The sequence below is a fragment of the Pelmatolapia mariae genome, linkage group LG17, assembly GCF_036321145.2.
Source record: "Pelmatolapia mariae isolate MD_Pm_ZW linkage group LG17, Pm_UMD_F_2, whole genome shotgun sequence".
Lineage (NCBI taxonomy): Eukaryota > Metazoa > Chordata > Actinopteri > Cichliformes > Cichlidae > Pelmatolapia > Pelmatolapia mariae.
In genome coordinates, this window is record NC_086242.1 from 24,081,371 (window position 1) to 24,098,615 (window position 17,245).

Consider the following 17,245-nt stretch of genomic DNA (forward strand, 5'->3'; position numbering starts at 1 on the left):
CCCCCGCTCATTTAACTTTTTTCATTTTCTGGGACCATGACTCATACACACACCTGTTTTCAAGTGAAATAAAACACCACACCGTCTCTCTCTGTGACTGTGTCATTTGCATATGGCTATTCAGAGTGAAGCACTCTGAAATGAGGGAGTGTGTGCAAATTTGTACGTGTGCAGTCTTCCAAAAAATGTAGTGGTTGCAGTGAAATCTTTTAACTTTACTTTAACACTCAGTTTCACTTTAGCTTTTTGGATATTATAACTATTGTCTTCTCCAGAACTCACAGAGCGACCAGCACAAGCATAAGTAGCCCACCAGCCTGTTGTTCGTGGAACTATCCCTTGATGACAGTAAACAGCTTGACAGTCTTGGACGGTTCCAAACAATTAAGTTGATTATAGAGTTCCACAGAATTTCTCTCCCATTTCAGTTGCTTTTTTCATTAGATAAATATAAGAAGTAGAAAAATTGCATGTTCTCCCTGCACTTGTATGGGATTTGCTCCCTCCCTCCCTTGTCTTAAGCCATGTTTTGAGTTAATTGGTGATTCCAGATTAGTTAATCATATGAGCTAGATGAAGAAGTAGAAATGTACAGAAAGAAGTGCTATCCAAATGTATGGGTAAAATCTGGCTTGTAGTCTGGAGTGATTACTAAGATTAGAAAAATGCTATAGATGCCATACATTGTGTGAACATGTCAGCACACCTCTTCCTGTTGGAAGAAGCCAGGAGGTTATCTTCAGGCTGTAGCACTTTACACAAACAAACAATATCTATGGTGATTATGTGACAATAGAACAAAGGCTTAAAATAAAAACAAGGAATAACAAGGTTCACACTCAACAAAGGCCAGTATACACTAACAGAAGAAATCCAAATCACGAGTGGGTAAATACTCATGGCAGCATACAAGGATATACATCTGAATGCCAAAAAAAAAGGTATATACCTAAGACTACATCACTTGTCTGAGTGTGGCACACATTATCAAACCCAGCAGTGAGCACTGTTGTTCTTTGCTTAATATTTTCATCCAACAAATTCAGGGTTGCTTTAAAATCATGTATTTTGTTCTAATCTTTTCGACACATTCATTAATTTGGACCTGGATACACAATAATGACTTGGTAGTAGAGCAGGTCATCAGAAGGTTGGTGGTTCAATCCTTGGCACCAGGTATGCATGTGTGGGAATGTTAGAGAACTTAAGCATAAAAAAAGAGGAAAGTTGTAGAAAAGTGCTACTGAACCAGATCATTTACCATTTATTTAAAAACAAATAGTTCATAGTGTCATGGTTCTGAGTCACTTTGACCCAGCTTTTTCTGTTTCTTATGTTTTGGTGTTTTTCTGAATTATGATTTACGTTCTGATTATTTAGTGATATTGTTTTGATTATTGTTATTATTCAGGTTTAGTTCAGTGTCAAGTCTGTCTCTCTCTGTCAAGTCCGTGTCTTAGTAAAGTGTGTCTTGTTTCCTGTTTTTAAGGTTCATGTTCATGTCTGATGTCAATGTGTTCAGTTTTACTTCTCCCCTGTCTCTTTAGCCTAATTTCTCCTAGCTGTGTCTCCCTGCGGTTTCCCATTCCCTGATTACTCCCCTGTGTACATAAGCCCTATGTTTTCCTTTGCTCTCTGCTGTGTTTTTTGTCTCATGCTCCGGTTCCGTTTTTCTTTTCCAGTGTTTTAGTCCTTATTTCCTCTGTTCAGAGTTTTGTTTGTTTTTTGGTGAGTTTAATTGATCAAGAGGTTTTTTCCCCCAGCAATTAAGCTGCGCTTTAAGTTTTACTTCCGTGTCTGAGTTCTGCACTTTGGGTCCACCACTCCTGCCTGCCTGCCACACAGCCCACCATGACACATGATATGGACAGTCCCTATCTTTAAAGAGGATATTATTTATGGGATATTATTAGGTGTCAGGGTACCTGGATCACTGACCCAGTGTTTTCTGTTTACACAATTTTGAGTCTATTTTATTCATTATTATGTTCTCTGTATGTCTTCTATTTCCTAGTTTGCGGGCCACCGTGGCTCAGGGGGTTAGGAAGTGCATCTGTAACCGGAAGGTCACCAGTTCGATCCCCAGGCTCTCTGTCCTGGTCGTTGTGTCCTTGGGCAAGACACTTTACCCTACTGCCTACTGGTGTTGGCCAGAGGGGCCGATGGCGCGATATGGCAGTCTCGCTTCTGTCAGTCTGCCCCAGGGCAGCTGTGTAGCCACTACAAGCTACAACTGTAGCTTGCCTTCATCAGTGTGTGAATGAATAGTGGAAATGTAAAGCGCTTTGGGTGCCTTGAAAAGCGCTATATAAATGCAATCCATTATTATTAGTTCAGTTACCTTGCGCTCTTGAGTTTCAGGATTTTTTTAGTTTACGTCTCCCAGTTAAGTCAGACTTGTCTTTAGGTTTGTCTTTTGGTTTGTCTCGCCCTTTTTGTCTATCTCCCTCCCTTCAGTGTCGCAATCTCCTTCTCTAATTTCACCTGCTCCAGATCAGGTGAAGTTTCAGATCAGCACTCAGCAGGTATAGAATTACATCTATTGATCTCTGACAAATGACCAGTCTCTTTGGAAAAAAGTGCCATCATTGCTGAAAGACCCTCAAACCTATGATAGTAATAAGTTATGAAGGTGTCGACTATATCAGTGTCATATTGATAAGTCTGTTAACTTACACATAGGCCAAAAGTAGTAGCCCTTTTCTGTTCTTGAGCAAAGCACACAAACATTCGAACAGGCTTTTAATACTAAACTACTGTCCAACATTTTTATTATTAATAATTTTATTATTTATTACAGACATTTATACGGCTACAAAGTTTTATCTGCCCTTGTAAAATTAGTCGCTCTGCTGGCACAACACTTATTTATGGCTGGGGGGGGGTGTCTTTGTCTACTTGAGATCGGGAGAGGGAGAAAGAGTCCCTCCTCCTTGATAAGCTCTGTGATAAATCACCTCATCTCGTTTCAACTGTCACATTCAGGAAGCATAGCCTCCAGAACTCTGTCGGTTCACTTGATCGGATAACATTCGTTTGGAGCTTTCCCCGATCATGACTCGGGCTTCTTTTCCCGTGTTTGTGTTGCTGGTGTTTGCGGTGAGTTCAGTGCTTTTTTTAATTTAAAAAGTAAGGAAGAAGAAGAAGACAAAAAAGAAAAAGCTATTTCACCACTTAACCAAACTGCTTTTGAAATGTCTTTGTTTAATTTCTGTTTTCTGAATTCTGGAAGATGTTTCAGCAAATGAGCTGTTGCTATTATATAGAAACACGACATAATTTTCTCATCCAACTCACTGATAGTAGTTATAACTAAGTGTAACTGAAAATGTTTAGCTGTCATTGCATACTTGGCCGAGCATCTTCTATTTAGAAGTGTGAGGGCACTCCCTTCTCTGGAAGCTTGAAGTATTCCATGTGAAATTTTTCTCTAGATGGAGTGATTGGGTGTGTTTCTCCTGTGATGCCAATACTTTACCAGCTAGAAAGCTGTTTACCTACTTATGTTAGATTAACTGGTGATTCTAATTTCAAAAAAATAGATTAGAAAATGTAAAGGTCGAGCCATTTACATTAAAGTTACTTTCAGCTGCTTTCCATTTGGATTAATGAGAGGTATGACATACAGGGGTGTATGCGATGAACTGTGCTGGTGTTGTTCCTATTATTTACTGCCATTGGTCAGTTGTGATGCTGATCCTGGACCAACATTATAATGACGATATCGTTTTTAAAAAATAAAACTAATAAACCAACATTAATAACATACAATGCAATGATGAGCCTGAACTAGCATTATTTTCATATTACAGGAACAACACAAACACAAGGATACAGATACACTTAAAATGTTTTTTTTTCTAGTTTTGGTTTCATTATCTTTTCGATGTCTGTTCAGGTTTCCTTGTCTGTCTCTGTGTTAACCATTTAACATTACTTTAATGTTTAGAATTTAATTACACTCATATTGTTAATTGTGTAGTTTTGCACATATTGGAGGCAATACAAGTGATACACCTTTAGTGGTAAATACATAGAAATGGTGAAGTTAGTAATCCTGAATAATCTCGATTGTACACAGTATTGGAGGACATAAGTATTGGAAGCCAAACTCAGTCACCACAGTTTGGCACATCATGATGTTGATAAAATACAGTAGTTTAGGCTACAGATCACTAACCTGTATAATCATCATCATGGTGGCAGTGACTTTGCTCTCTCTCTCTCTTTCTGTAAGTCAAATAAAAATTAAAACTTTTTCACTGATCATTGAAACATCTTTTTATAAACACATTAAGCTTAAGGTGCTGACTCGAAATGACGATCCTTACATTCTTTAGCAATTAAATGTAACAAAAAGTAATTCGTCATCAACATACAAAGCTATGTCACAAGGTATGAGGTTGATTTTCCCTGTAGTTATCAATGGGGTTTCAGCAAAAGCAGTGACTTTAAACATTTATTTATTTATTTATTTTTCAGTTAGAGACATCAGGAAGTTTAGAAAGGAACATGACCCAATGCCCCTTTTATTTAATCTGTAAATATGAACCAGTGATAATTATTGTGAATTATTCTGTGTATGAGTAGCAATAAAAAAAGGAATTTTGAATGTTTTAATAATGTAACTTTTTAAAGCCGCAAAAACAAGCGAGGACAGATTCCGTAATCCAAGACTGTATTTTGAATTGATGCATCATTGATATCAAGATCATTAAAACAGGGCAGAAGTCCTCTATATGTTTTCAACAACAAACAGTATTTTTGTGCAAGGCTTTCCAACGTATATCCTGACCAATAAAGAACGAATCCGTGTAAACGTGAGAACAAAAATAAACTATATCAATATAAAACTGGGTTCTAAGAGTGCTGACATATATATCATTACTATGTCCCCAACAAATTTGAGGAGCTAGAAAAGTGAAGAATGCGGCCAGCATAAAAAAATATGTGCTGTACATGGACAGCATCTCAAAGCTATGTCTAAAGAAAAAGGAAAAACTCAAGAAAAACCTGACGCAGGGAGATGAATTTCACACTCCATTTGGTCTATTTATTGGTCAATGAAGCCTTTTCAGAAATGGTCCTAGTGGAAGGGTGGCTGTTAACAAGTCATTCTTAAAATAGGGAAACAGGGAGAAAAGGCTGAGGTATTCCAAGTTACACAAGGAATTAAGTAAATATCAGTGCTAACAGGTCTCATGGAATGATGAATCCACATTTGAAAATTCTGTCTTAAATCTTTGTATGTACAGAGGAGGTCAGGAGAGAAGTAGAACAGTGAGTGTCTACAGCCATGGTCAAACATGGTGGAAATTCTTGTCAAAATTGATGGAATTATGAAAACAGAAGAGAAGTGAAGCTAGGACCATCTGATTGGCAGTGGCTTTATTTTTCTGTGTGACAGAAAATACCAATACACTGTCAGTATAGCAACATGATACATGGATAGAAAAACTTACAGTGAATGATGAAATAATTACCAGAAAATTCAACTTTTTTGGAAAATGGAGTTTATTGAACCACTTGAAGATGGTGAAACCTGAACGTGAAACCTGAAACATGAGACGAGATGAAATGATGATCCGATGAGTGACATAGAGAATCTCACCCAATAAATACACAGCAGGATGATCAGGGAAGTGGAGGCAGCTGTGGAACGAGGAACCAATCAGGCTTAACCAGACAAAATAAAACAGGAAACACAACACAGCGACAGAGAGCGAGGGAGGCGTGACGAGCTGGGTGGAACACATGAGGAAGAGACAACTGGGACACAAAAATGAAGAGACTAAACGAACAAGAAACTAAGAACTATTCATATGAGGAAGCGAGGAAGCAACAGCAAACTAGAATCACAGATCACTACAATAAAAGTAAACAAGGTCAAAAATGCCCAAAACATAAACGCTGGGTCACAGACACAGGACCATGACAGTTATGTTCAGTTAACTCCTTTGAAACATATTGGTGGCCTTAAATTTCTGTTTTTAAATATTTCTTCCAAGATCTCCCATGTAAGGATATTTAACACCATTTAACTGTATATAGATTTTCAGTTAAGTAAGACTTCATGCTGATATAATAACATCTGTTGTGTTATAGCTCCAAGCTCTTGCTGTAGAGAGTCACAACTCTGGATACAGTTTGGTAAGAAAAAGAAGAGAATGGGTTTTTCCTCCAAAGCTTCTTAAGGAAAATGTAGATTACACCAAAGAGAAGATGATTGCTAAGGTAAGTCACTGATACTTAATTTTACTTTGATTCTGTCTGCTGACTATTATTTCCTTATTGTATTATTTATTTTAGTTTAGCTAGTTACTGTTCTTACTGTCTTGGAGCACCAGTGGCACACTAATTTCCTTTATGTATTGAAATATTTTGATTCTGATGATTAGCATACTGTTTAAAAATGTTTTATTATTTGACAATTTAACACCACCAGCTGTAAGAATAAGACTAATTCAGTTTCACATATAATAAGAATTCATGTAAAAAACAAATTATTTAATAAAATAAATAACTTAAATTATGGTTGTTGCTGCTAAAGGAAGCACAACCAGTTATTAGATTTAGCTTCGGGGGTGCCTGTGGCTCAGGTGGTAGAGCGGATCAGCTACTGATTGGAAGGTTGGTGGTTTGATCCTTGGCTTCCCTAGTCTGCATGCCAATATCCTTGGGCAAGATACTAAATGCCCTCCAATGTCTTCGTCAGAGTGTGAATGTTTATTAGTTTGCACTTCAATTTAGAAGTGGCGGTGAATGAGGCATGTTATATACAGCGCTTTGAGGAAAAGCGCTATATAAGAATCAGTCCATTTACCAGAGGACAACCACTTTTTTCACACAGGGACATTTAGGTTTGGATTTTTTACCCCCTTAATAATAAACACGATTTAGAAACTGCATTTTGTGTTTACATGCGTTATCTGTGTTTAATATTTAAATTTGTTTGACAGAAATAATCATTTGATAGACCTAGTGACGCTAGATTGAATTACTAGTGCTCTTGTTTTTTTTGGTGCATATGTGGTGAAATAATGAAGTCTTCCACCTTGTGTTTCAGATTCGATCCGATTATCAAGTTGGCTCAAATCTTCGCTACTCCCTGGAAGGTGTTGGGGCAAACAAATATCCTTTCCATGTCTTTGTGGTTGACGCCAATACTGGTGATGTTCGTGTCACTAAATTGCTTGACAGGGAAGTGATTGATACTTACAATGTGAGTAAGATTAAACAGCTGTCTAGACTATAAAAAGCATTATGAAATACATTAATACAGTGCTTTATTCTACATAGTTTAAGAATTATCTACAGCTGTGGTGGACGTTTACAAATACTCATCATCAGAATGAATGTCATTTCAATTTTGGGCCAATGAACTCTTTGAACTCTTCTCTTTATGTACTTATGTGTTACATGTATTTTTGACTTTTGCTGCCATGATGCCAGGTATCTCTTGGAAATTTGATTTTTAATCTCAATTAGATTTTTATTTAACCAGGTAAAAACAGACTAATAATTTTCTAAATGATTATACGGCATTTCGGCTGTGCAATCATGGTGAGCATGGTGGTGGTTGCACCATGTTCTGGAACTACTTGCTCCCAGTGCAGCTGATACATTGCACAAAGTGAATGGAATAATAAAGAAGAAAGACTAACTTCAAATTCTTCATTTTCACTTCAAATCATCAGTAAGGACGAAGCTTGGGCACAACTGGGTCTTCCAAAAGGCCACTGATTTCTGAAAATTTGTGGACTGTGCTTAAAAGCCTGTATATATAATTGGGAACACTTCAAAGAAATAATTAAAAGTTCCAAACTATCATGGCACTCATGCCTATGATGAATGTATGTAAACGTGTGAGCACAGCTGTCGACCATATCAATGGCCAATTAGAAACATGTTAAAGGTTACAGGATACCATTTTCAGTCATAGTTGTGTAAAGAAAGATGAAGTGATGGCATTTTATAGAAAAGAAGAAAGACCAATTTTGCCATGATAATATAACGTTCTACAAAGATATTTTTTCTGTTGCTCACTGTAATATATAGTATTTGCTCTGATACTAAATTGGTTTCACTAACCTTTGTCACCTAAACTTGTAAAATACACCTTTACTGGTGGTAAATCCACAATGCAAGGTGTTGTAGTTTATGTCAAGCTAAATAACGAACAACAATGGTTACATTTTTATCTACTACTCTTTCAGTTGTCTGGTGTTGCTACGTACAATGATGGCACAATTGCAGAAAACAAAACTGACTTACGAATCAAGGTTATAGATGAGAATGACAACTCTCCAGTATTTCCAGATGTTGATCCTGCTGAAGTAGATGAGCTCAGTCCTAAAGGTCAGTGGTGTGAATCTCATTCAAATTTGTAATGGTAGTGAGCGGTGTAAAACTAAATGATTGAATTATAAATTAAACAAAGGATTTTGATTTTGTAATAGTGTTTGTGTAATTGAGTGATCAAATTGCTAAACTTTTTCCAATGAGCTGCTGGAGGTTACAGACAGCCTGCGTTCTGCAGTTCATGTTATTTCACTATTATTATTATTTTTATACATTTATTTATTGTCTAATCTTGTAAATAACAATTTTCTGTAAACATTTGTCCATTATGTAAATAGCATAATAACCTACTTAGACTGAGACTACAATGGCACACAACAGTTAGGAGCTCTTCTTGACAAGTTTGTATCATTGTTTTAAAACCAGAGCAAGACACTGTGACTTTTTTCATTTAATGGTGCAGGTACCTTCGTTACCACAGTCACTGCATTTGATGCTGATGAACCAGGAAATGAAAATTCTCAGATTGCTTATAGCATCATAGCTCAGAATCCAGCGGATGAAATGTTCTACATAGACAGAAAAAATGGATCCATCTTTGTTAAAAGGCCTGTTCTGGACAGAGAGGTATGAACTATACTAACAGCGTTCAGTTTAGACTGTATGTTCGACTATGTGATTCAAGAAAGTTCTTTAATAACACGGGACACTGGTGAGATATATAATCGTATGGACATTTTAAATAGAGAGAAAAAAACTTCCTATTTATCAGAAAAAAACCATATTAATGATACACTGGAGCATATAGTAAAAGAGATCAGTGGCAGCTGAAGGGGCAGGTGGAACAGTAAACCACAGTCCTCGACACAATTGAGCTTGTTTTTTATTTTGTGTTTTTCGATGACCTGTTGCATGCATTCCTCAGTCTCTGTGTCCTCAGAATGGACCTTTAGAGCCATTATTATTATTGAACGAGCTTACTGGGGTAAACAAAGCAAACATCCAAGCACAAATATTCAGGATACAGTAAAGTCCATGTTACCCTATTTAACAAATCTTTTAACTTTTTCACCATTTCATCAACAGTATTCTCTGTTGTGCTTGTGTTAATGAAATTGCAATCATTTAACCAATTTTAGAAAAGTAATTATTATAATTATAACACTGATTATTTTCCTTTGGTTGCAATGGAAAATTGCCAATAACATCCTCTTTGCTAGCTAAACTTTAAATTTTTTATACTTATTTTCTTTAATTTTTTACACAGTTTGAAAATATACCATTCAGTTAGATCCTATGACAAAAATGATGAAACATCTTGATAACATCCCAAGTCTCTGTTCTAACTGCATTATTGTACAAACTTTTTTGTTCAATGACTATTTTGATGTCTTTTCATTTCAGACATGTAGTAAGTACATTCTGACGATAAAAGGTCAAGATCGAAATGGAGATCCAGAGGGAAACACTGGAACTACCTCTATTATCATAAATATCCTTGATGTGAATGATAATTCTCCCACATTGGAAAAAGAGCAGGTACCTTTCTTCCTTACATTCCTCTATATTAACATATATAGTAGGGAAAAGACTTATTTCACCCCCTGCTGAATTTACAAGTTTCCTATCTTAGAAAGAACTGAAAAGTATCTATTTTTAACATGGTTTCATTTTAATGGGAGAGACAAAATATCAACCAAAAATCCAGAAAAAAAGAAACTTACATAGAATTATGAATTGATTTGCATGTCAGTGATTAAATAACTTTTTTTATTGGCTGAGATCAAAAAGTTATTTCAAATGGCACTGAAAACAAATAATGTGCAGGATAGGACTGACAGAACAGACTGAGGAGGCTCACACAACATGAGTGAGGATGTGACCAAGAACAGAGTGGCACAGACAGTATATACACAGGAGGAGATTAGGGCAAAGTGAACACACCTGGACACAGCTGAACTCTAATTTCATGTTATGTGTTTCACTTACAGTACGAAGGAAGCATTGAGGGGAACACACAAGGTGTGGAGGTAATGAGAATCAAAGCAGAGGACCTGGATCTAAAAGGCACAGACAACTGGGAAGCTGTGTTTGATATCGTCAAAGGCAATGAGGCTGGGTATTTCAGCATTAAAACAGACCCCAACACCAATGAAGGCATCTTAATGCTTGACAAGGTACAGCCTTTTTAATTAAGAAGAAATTATGTGCTGTTACTCAGCTTTTTTACTATCTGGCAAATGCAAAGTCAAACTTTGTGGCAAATGGCCCTCTTATGAATGAGGTAAGGATCAGAACCTTGATCACTGCATGATGATGATTGTTTCCTATGGTTGACTATGCTGCCATTCATGAGAGTGCTATTCACATATATGAAGATTTGTTTTACTTTGGTTTAAATGAACCTGTGGCCATTAGACTAAATTAAATGTGAACCTGCAGAGAGATGGCCGCTAATTTAATTTTAAAGAAACACCGTTACAAACTTGATTATACATATGATTAAACATAAAAAATGTAATCAAATAACAAAGAGACAAATGCACTGGTCCTTTAGTAATTTAGTTAGGAAACGAAAGTGAAGTGCTATTAAAAATACCACTCACCCCAACTCACCCTGACTACCCCTAGGGGCACACTGGCTGCCACCAGGAAGCCCTGAAGAAGACAGAGGAACCAGAGTTAAAATTATTAGTAGAATATCTTAAATAAGCACCAAAAAAACGTTTTTATTTAGTTTTTAATTGGTTTTTAAAAATACAATTAAACATTATAGTCAATAATCAGTGCTTGACAAAGAAAAAAAAACACATTTCCCCACACTCAAGGTAGCTACAGGTTAGTGTTCCTGATGAAGTGCTTTAACATTGGTCTTTAAGAAAAGTGGCCTGTGTGTCTCACTATACTGATTAACTGATTAAGTTTTCAGTTAATCAGCTTTAGGGACTCATCTAGTCGATAGTGCATTTATTGTACATGGATATCTTGGAGGGCTATGTGGAACAAAGCCCCTTCACTGAACAAGACCAAAAGCCTTCTGTTTCCTAAGCACCACTTACTAATATATCCACTATTCTCAATACTGCTGATTCTCTTAGGGGAATATGAGCTCCTGTTCACTAAAATGAACCATTGTTGTGTTCTGCTCTATCAAATTTGGAAAAATGAGGAGATTTAAATCACTTTAGTATATGATTAGTTATTCAATTTTTAAAATTTAAACTGTATATAAGAAAACAACATTTTGCTTTGAATTTTGCAAATCCTAATCTGGCTAGTAGATGGGGACCAGTGTTGGGGTCATAACTCTAAAAAGAAATGATGTATTACACATTACTGTTACCTTTTTTTAAGTAATGCAGCATGTTACTTCATAACCCAACTTGTTACATTACTTGTGTTACTCTGTAACATATACTGAAATGCATTTCCGTGCAATTACCTAATAATTATGTTCAAATCATCTAAACCTAATAATAAAAAACAGAACTATCTGAGCTAATAATATAAACCAGAGGCTAGAGTGCCACACACTGACATAAATATGTGTCCTAATGAGGACACATACTTTGCTTCTTTTGATGTCACATATGAACACAAAAATGACAACAAATTGCAAAGCTGAATGTCACCCCAAAGAGACATTAAAGTGAATGCCACAGTGATTCTACTTTAGAAACATAAACATGGAATAATCACTTCTTTTGTTACCTGCTGAAGATCAACCTGACCTGGGGTCAGCATATGCTACGCTTTAACATCACTCAGGATTCTTTGTTAGCTTTGTTTTAGCATGCTGTCTGTGGAGATGCTTGCAAAAAGAAAACGTTGTATTAGGAGTGTAATGTAGTTGTTTCTGTCCGAGATGCAGTTTGTACATTACTATTGTGCTCTTATTTTTTCAGGCAATAAAAATAAGAGTAATGTCCAAAGGTTCACAAATACACAGGAAGCAAAAGATATTCGGGGGCTTTTTTGCTTTGTTTTTTTTCAGCTTTGTTTTGTGTTGTTTTGTTTTTTGTTGTTCTATCTAACTGTCGTTCAGATAACTGATGCACCTCTGTAATGCAAGTAACAGCATAATTGTAGCTGTATATAAATTATTGAATTTAGTACAATAACACATTTCATTACTTTGTTACAGAGTTATATAATCTCATTACAATAATATGTTACTTTGGAACACATTACACCCTACAATGTGAACTTAGACTGAAAGTATTCCAAAATTTGATAAGTGTCTCTTATCGATAAAGCTTAGAGTCGTTAATTTTTGCCTTACATATTTTAAGCTTTCATTGACTTGCTTATTCAGCTTGCGTCAAGTCCCTGTTGTACTACCCTGTAGTACTTGGCTGGAACACAACTATTACCATTGTATGAGGTTTACTGGCCATTGCTATATGACTACTGCCCATTACTTTAACTATTTTTTTCAGTACATTCATAACACATAGCACAGGAGCATAATTTACAGGTTAGTTTATAAAAAAACAACAACAAAAAAAACAACAAAAACTTTTGTTTTACAATAAGCAAAAATGTATCAACAATAGCAACACTCCAATTATAGATACATATAAAACACTGTATTGTTTCTTATGTGTCATCAATCATTTTAATTATTTTTTGAGCTAAAAGATATGTTCTTGTATCTGTCATTTACAGGCTGTGGATTATGAGGATGTAAAGAACCTTGAACTAGGCTTAGCCGTCAGGAACAAGAATCCATTAGTTGGAAGTGGAGGCAGTGGAGCAAGTGCAGCATTTGGAGCAAGTGGAGGAAGTGGTGGAGGCGGTGGTGGTGGTGGTGGTGGTAGTGGTGGTGGTGGTAGTGGTGGCGGTGGTGGTGGTGGAGGTGAAGGTGGTGCCAGTGGAGCAAGTGGCGGAAGCGGTGGAAGATTTAAAACGTATCCTATCAAAATCAATGTGAAGAACCAGCCTGAGGGGCCACGATTTGATCCTAAAGTCAAAGCTATTCCCGTCTCAGAGGGAGGGAAATCCTTTAACATTAAAAATGTTATTGCAAGCTACCCTGCAATAGATGGGGATACTGGACAACCAGCCAAGGCAGTCAAGTCAGTCCACATACACATGTGTCAGCTTCTCTTTCTGTGCAGAATAATAGTGATACTAATAACTGGTCTATTTCTGCTGTAGATATGCCAAAGGCTCAGACCCTGACAACTGGCTAACGATTGACCCAGAGACAGCTGAGATCAAACTGAACAAGATGCCTGACAGGGAATCTCCATACCTGGTCAATGGGACATATACTGCCAAAATACTCTGCATTTCAGATGGTACGGCATGAATGTTGAAGAACTCTCTGGAGAAATATCAAAGCAAAAAAAAAAAGAAAATACTGGATTACATATGTTTGTTTCTGGTTTTACACCACAGACATGCCTGGTAAAACAGCCACTGGTACGATAGCCATCCAAGTGGAAGATTCTAATGACCACTGCCCCACCCTGACCAGCAATTTCCAGACTCTGTGCACCACAGCAAATGCTGTAATTGTGAATGCTAATGATAAAGACGCATATCCTAATGACCCCCCTTTTCAGTTTGAGATTATCCCAGAAAACACAAAGGGGAAATGGAACGTGGAGCATCTAAATGGTGAGATGATGATTTCTGTTTGTTTTTTTTTAGATATAGTAGTTAAATAAAGAAAACAGTGACAAAAGAGAGAAAAGATCAATACACCAAAGTTTTGTTGTTGTTTGCTTTGTTTGTTTTGTTTTATTTTGCAAATTTAAAATTTTTATTCTGAGAAAAAAGTGTGGATTACAATCTGTCATATACACTCTAAGAGTAAATCTATGAGTAATGCATATACATACTTATTTCACATTTTTCTGGTTTCTGACAGACACTGCAGCTATCTTGCGGTCTCAGGAGGATGTTTGGCCTGGTGTCTATGAAGTGGAATTTGTGGTGAAGGATCAGCAGGGACACGCCTGCCCTGAACCTCAGAGAATGACGGTCCAAGTTTGCACCTGCGAGGATGGAGTTGTGTGTGGAAAGCAAAGCAGCAATGTTCGTGCTAGCAAAACAACATCATTAGGACCTGCGGGCATTTGGCCAATACTAGCGGGCCTACTACTGCTCTTAAGTAAGCATTATGTGATTATTTTATTTGAGAATTTTGATAAGATAAAAAAGGACAATGGAAGAATTATACTGATACTCGAAACATACCAAAATGTAACTCTCTTACCTAAAAACTTACTGACTACTTTCTAGGTAGACTTGGTCAGCTTTTAATTATATAAATATATAATCAGCCAATCACATCACAACACCATCTATGGGGGATTTATGGAGAATAAAAGCAGGTTAGGAAAAGAGGCATAAACTGGTACTAGCAGGGTTTACCTAATAAACCCTGTGTCTCTCCCAATAGGAAATACACAGCCAAAAGTAATTACAGACCAAACTATTCTACACTTGCTAAAAATAAAACAGATTAGCTTTGTGTAACAATTTAAAATCCCCCAAAGCTTACCAAAGCTTAAAGAAATCCCAGTAATTACATCGATTTTAGGGATTTTACACATTCTGAAAAACTGTTGCTCCTTCTTTGGACCTCACACCCCATTTGTAGCTTTCACTTTAACAAAAACATTTTTATTTTATTTTTTTACAGTCATTCCTCTGCTATTGTTCTTCTGCCTATGTGGATCTGCTAAACAGTTTCCAGACCTCTTTAGTGACATGCCTGACTTTGAGACCAAGTCACACCTTATTAACTACCGCACCGAAGGGCCGGGAGAAAACACGGTGAGACTGCAACTACTTTAAGTGCTGAAAACCAGAATAATCTCGGCATCGATGATGATGTCTTTGTGAAAGATCCATCAAAGTGATTTTTAATCACAATAAAAAACTGTTCACTGTTGTAACAATTGTATGACTTTTATAGGAAGTGCCACTACTGAATTCACTCCAAGAAGTGGATAGGAATCCCCTCCTTGTGACTACTGGCACAGTTAAAAATGTAGCAGTGGCACCAGTGGGAAGTTTTGATTACGAGGCATCTCTCACTGACATTAATGGGATGAAATGGGGCACCTATCAAGATGGTTTTTCAACTGACTACAGACAAGAAATGAGGGATTTCACTGATTTCCATTCTGAGTTTGAGACCAGAGAATCAAGGCAAGGTGGACTTTTTGATAGCATGGCCCTGCCACATCACTTCCTGGCACAGTATTACTCTCAGGTGAGAAATTAGCTGACAACTGTGAAACGCTCAACAGCTAATTAAATGGAAAGTTTTAACACTAAACATGATATGTAGTAGCTTTACTAATGATGTTATGTGAACACATGTCAATGTTCCAACTAATAATGTTTATGTGGATATTATTCACTTTTTATTGGCTGTCATTGTCGTTAATAAATATGTCTTTCGTTATTTTTAAAATGTATTTTTTTTTTTTTTTTTTTTATACAGAAGACAGCCAGCGGAGATGACAAACTTGGCGTGAAGGACGGTTTCTTGGTGTATGACTATGAGGGCCAAGGGTCCTCTGCTGGCTCAGTAGGCTGCTGCAGCATTTTGGAGTCAGACAATGACCTTCAGTTTCTTGATGACCTTGGACCAATGTTCAAGACTCTTGCAGAGGTGTGCAGAGGCAAGACAATTTCTTGTAATGACAAACAAGTGCTACCCCCTACTCCTAATGCCTACATCAATACTCAAACCTCAGTATCAAGTTTGATGAGTGCACAAAAGCTCTCCCCTCCACCCAAACTGGAGCCTGCCATCTCCAAAGTGGAGCAGAGTGTGGTCATGAAGACAACTGAGCATTCTGAAATTGTAAAGGAAAGTACAGCCAAGGTGAGGGAAGAGATGAACACAATGAAAGCAGGGTTGGCAAATCAAGGCCAGATGCTCCTAATGCAGCAGCAGCAGCCTATGTACTACACCACCACTCCTGTGTTGCAGCCAATGCATTATGTAGTCCAGCCACAGGTCCACAACACTGTGCTGCTGGCTGAGGCGCCAACCACCAACCTTCAAGGCATGGTAGTGGTTAACAACCCACAGACTGGACCTGCCCAAGGAGTATTCGTTCAAGGGCAGACACTAATGTCCAGTGGACAAGCCCAGGGCCCTGGAATGGTGCTGGTGGAGAATGGTGACACCCATAGTTGGAGTAATGGCTTGATCCAAGCTGGGAGCTTGTCTGGGTCCCAGACCATGATGGTTGTCAAAGGCAAGGCCCCTTCAGGGTCAATGAAAGTGCTAAAGGGAAGCCCGGGTCTTCTTGTTCAGGGAAGTACTCTACTGTCAGAAGGGGTCTCAGGATCTAAGAAAGTGCTGACAGTTGGAGAGCCAACTATTACTAAAGAGCAGCTGGTTCAAGAGGGAGGTCTTTCAAAGAAGAGTGAGGTCTTTGGCTCTGAAAAGGTCATCTACAGCAAGAGCAGCCAATCTACTGCCTTAAAGGCAAATCAGTAGAGCATTCACTGTAGTGACTCACCTACTGGTTTTTAAGGTGACAAGAGAAAATCATTAAATGGCAGATGAATTCCTGGACAACAGATGACCCTTTTTAGTTTCAAAATAGTGTATTAATCTTGTGCTTTCAGTATTTTCATGGGAAGCCTGTAAGAGCAAATGGTGGTGGTGAAGGGTGGTGGTGCGCGTGTGTGTGTGTGTGTGTGTGTGTGTGTGTGTGTGGAGGGATATGCAGCTTGTGCAGCTTTTCCTGGTTGAAATATAATCATTTCACAGATTAAAGGATACCCTTATTACATTTTAGTAGATGTTGCACCTTGAAATGTTACTACTATCAAGCAAAACTGGTCAGTTGCACTTAGACCTGTGGCAATAATCAAACCATTCAGTAATCCATAATCTCCTTTGGATGGTGCATTTATGTCATCGAAGAGACTACTTTCATATTACTCATCACATCATAAAGCT

At 37.4% G+C, this 17,245-nt stretch overlaps 1 protein-coding gene across 1 annotated transcript; it reads left to right on the forward strand.

The window, feature by feature from the left end:
- Positions 1-694: 694 nt before the first annotated feature.
- Positions 695-16,777, forward strand: LOC134646659 (desmoglein-2.1-like). Its single transcript, XM_065469461.1, has 16 exons — positions 695-732; positions 2,015-2,235; positions 2,458-2,525; positions 6,106-6,234; positions 7,067-7,222; positions 8,217-8,358; positions 8,765-8,928; positions 9,706-9,840; positions 10,293-10,478; positions 12,970-13,379; positions 13,462-13,604; positions 13,705-13,926; positions 14,180-14,422; positions 14,957-15,090; positions 15,233-15,532; positions 15,767-16,777. The coding sequence occupies exons 1-16, from the start codon at positions 695-697 to the stop codon at positions 16,775-16,777; spliced, it is 3,702 nt and encodes a 1,233-aa protein (XP_065325533.1).
- Positions 16,778-17,245: the final 468 nt, after the last annotated feature.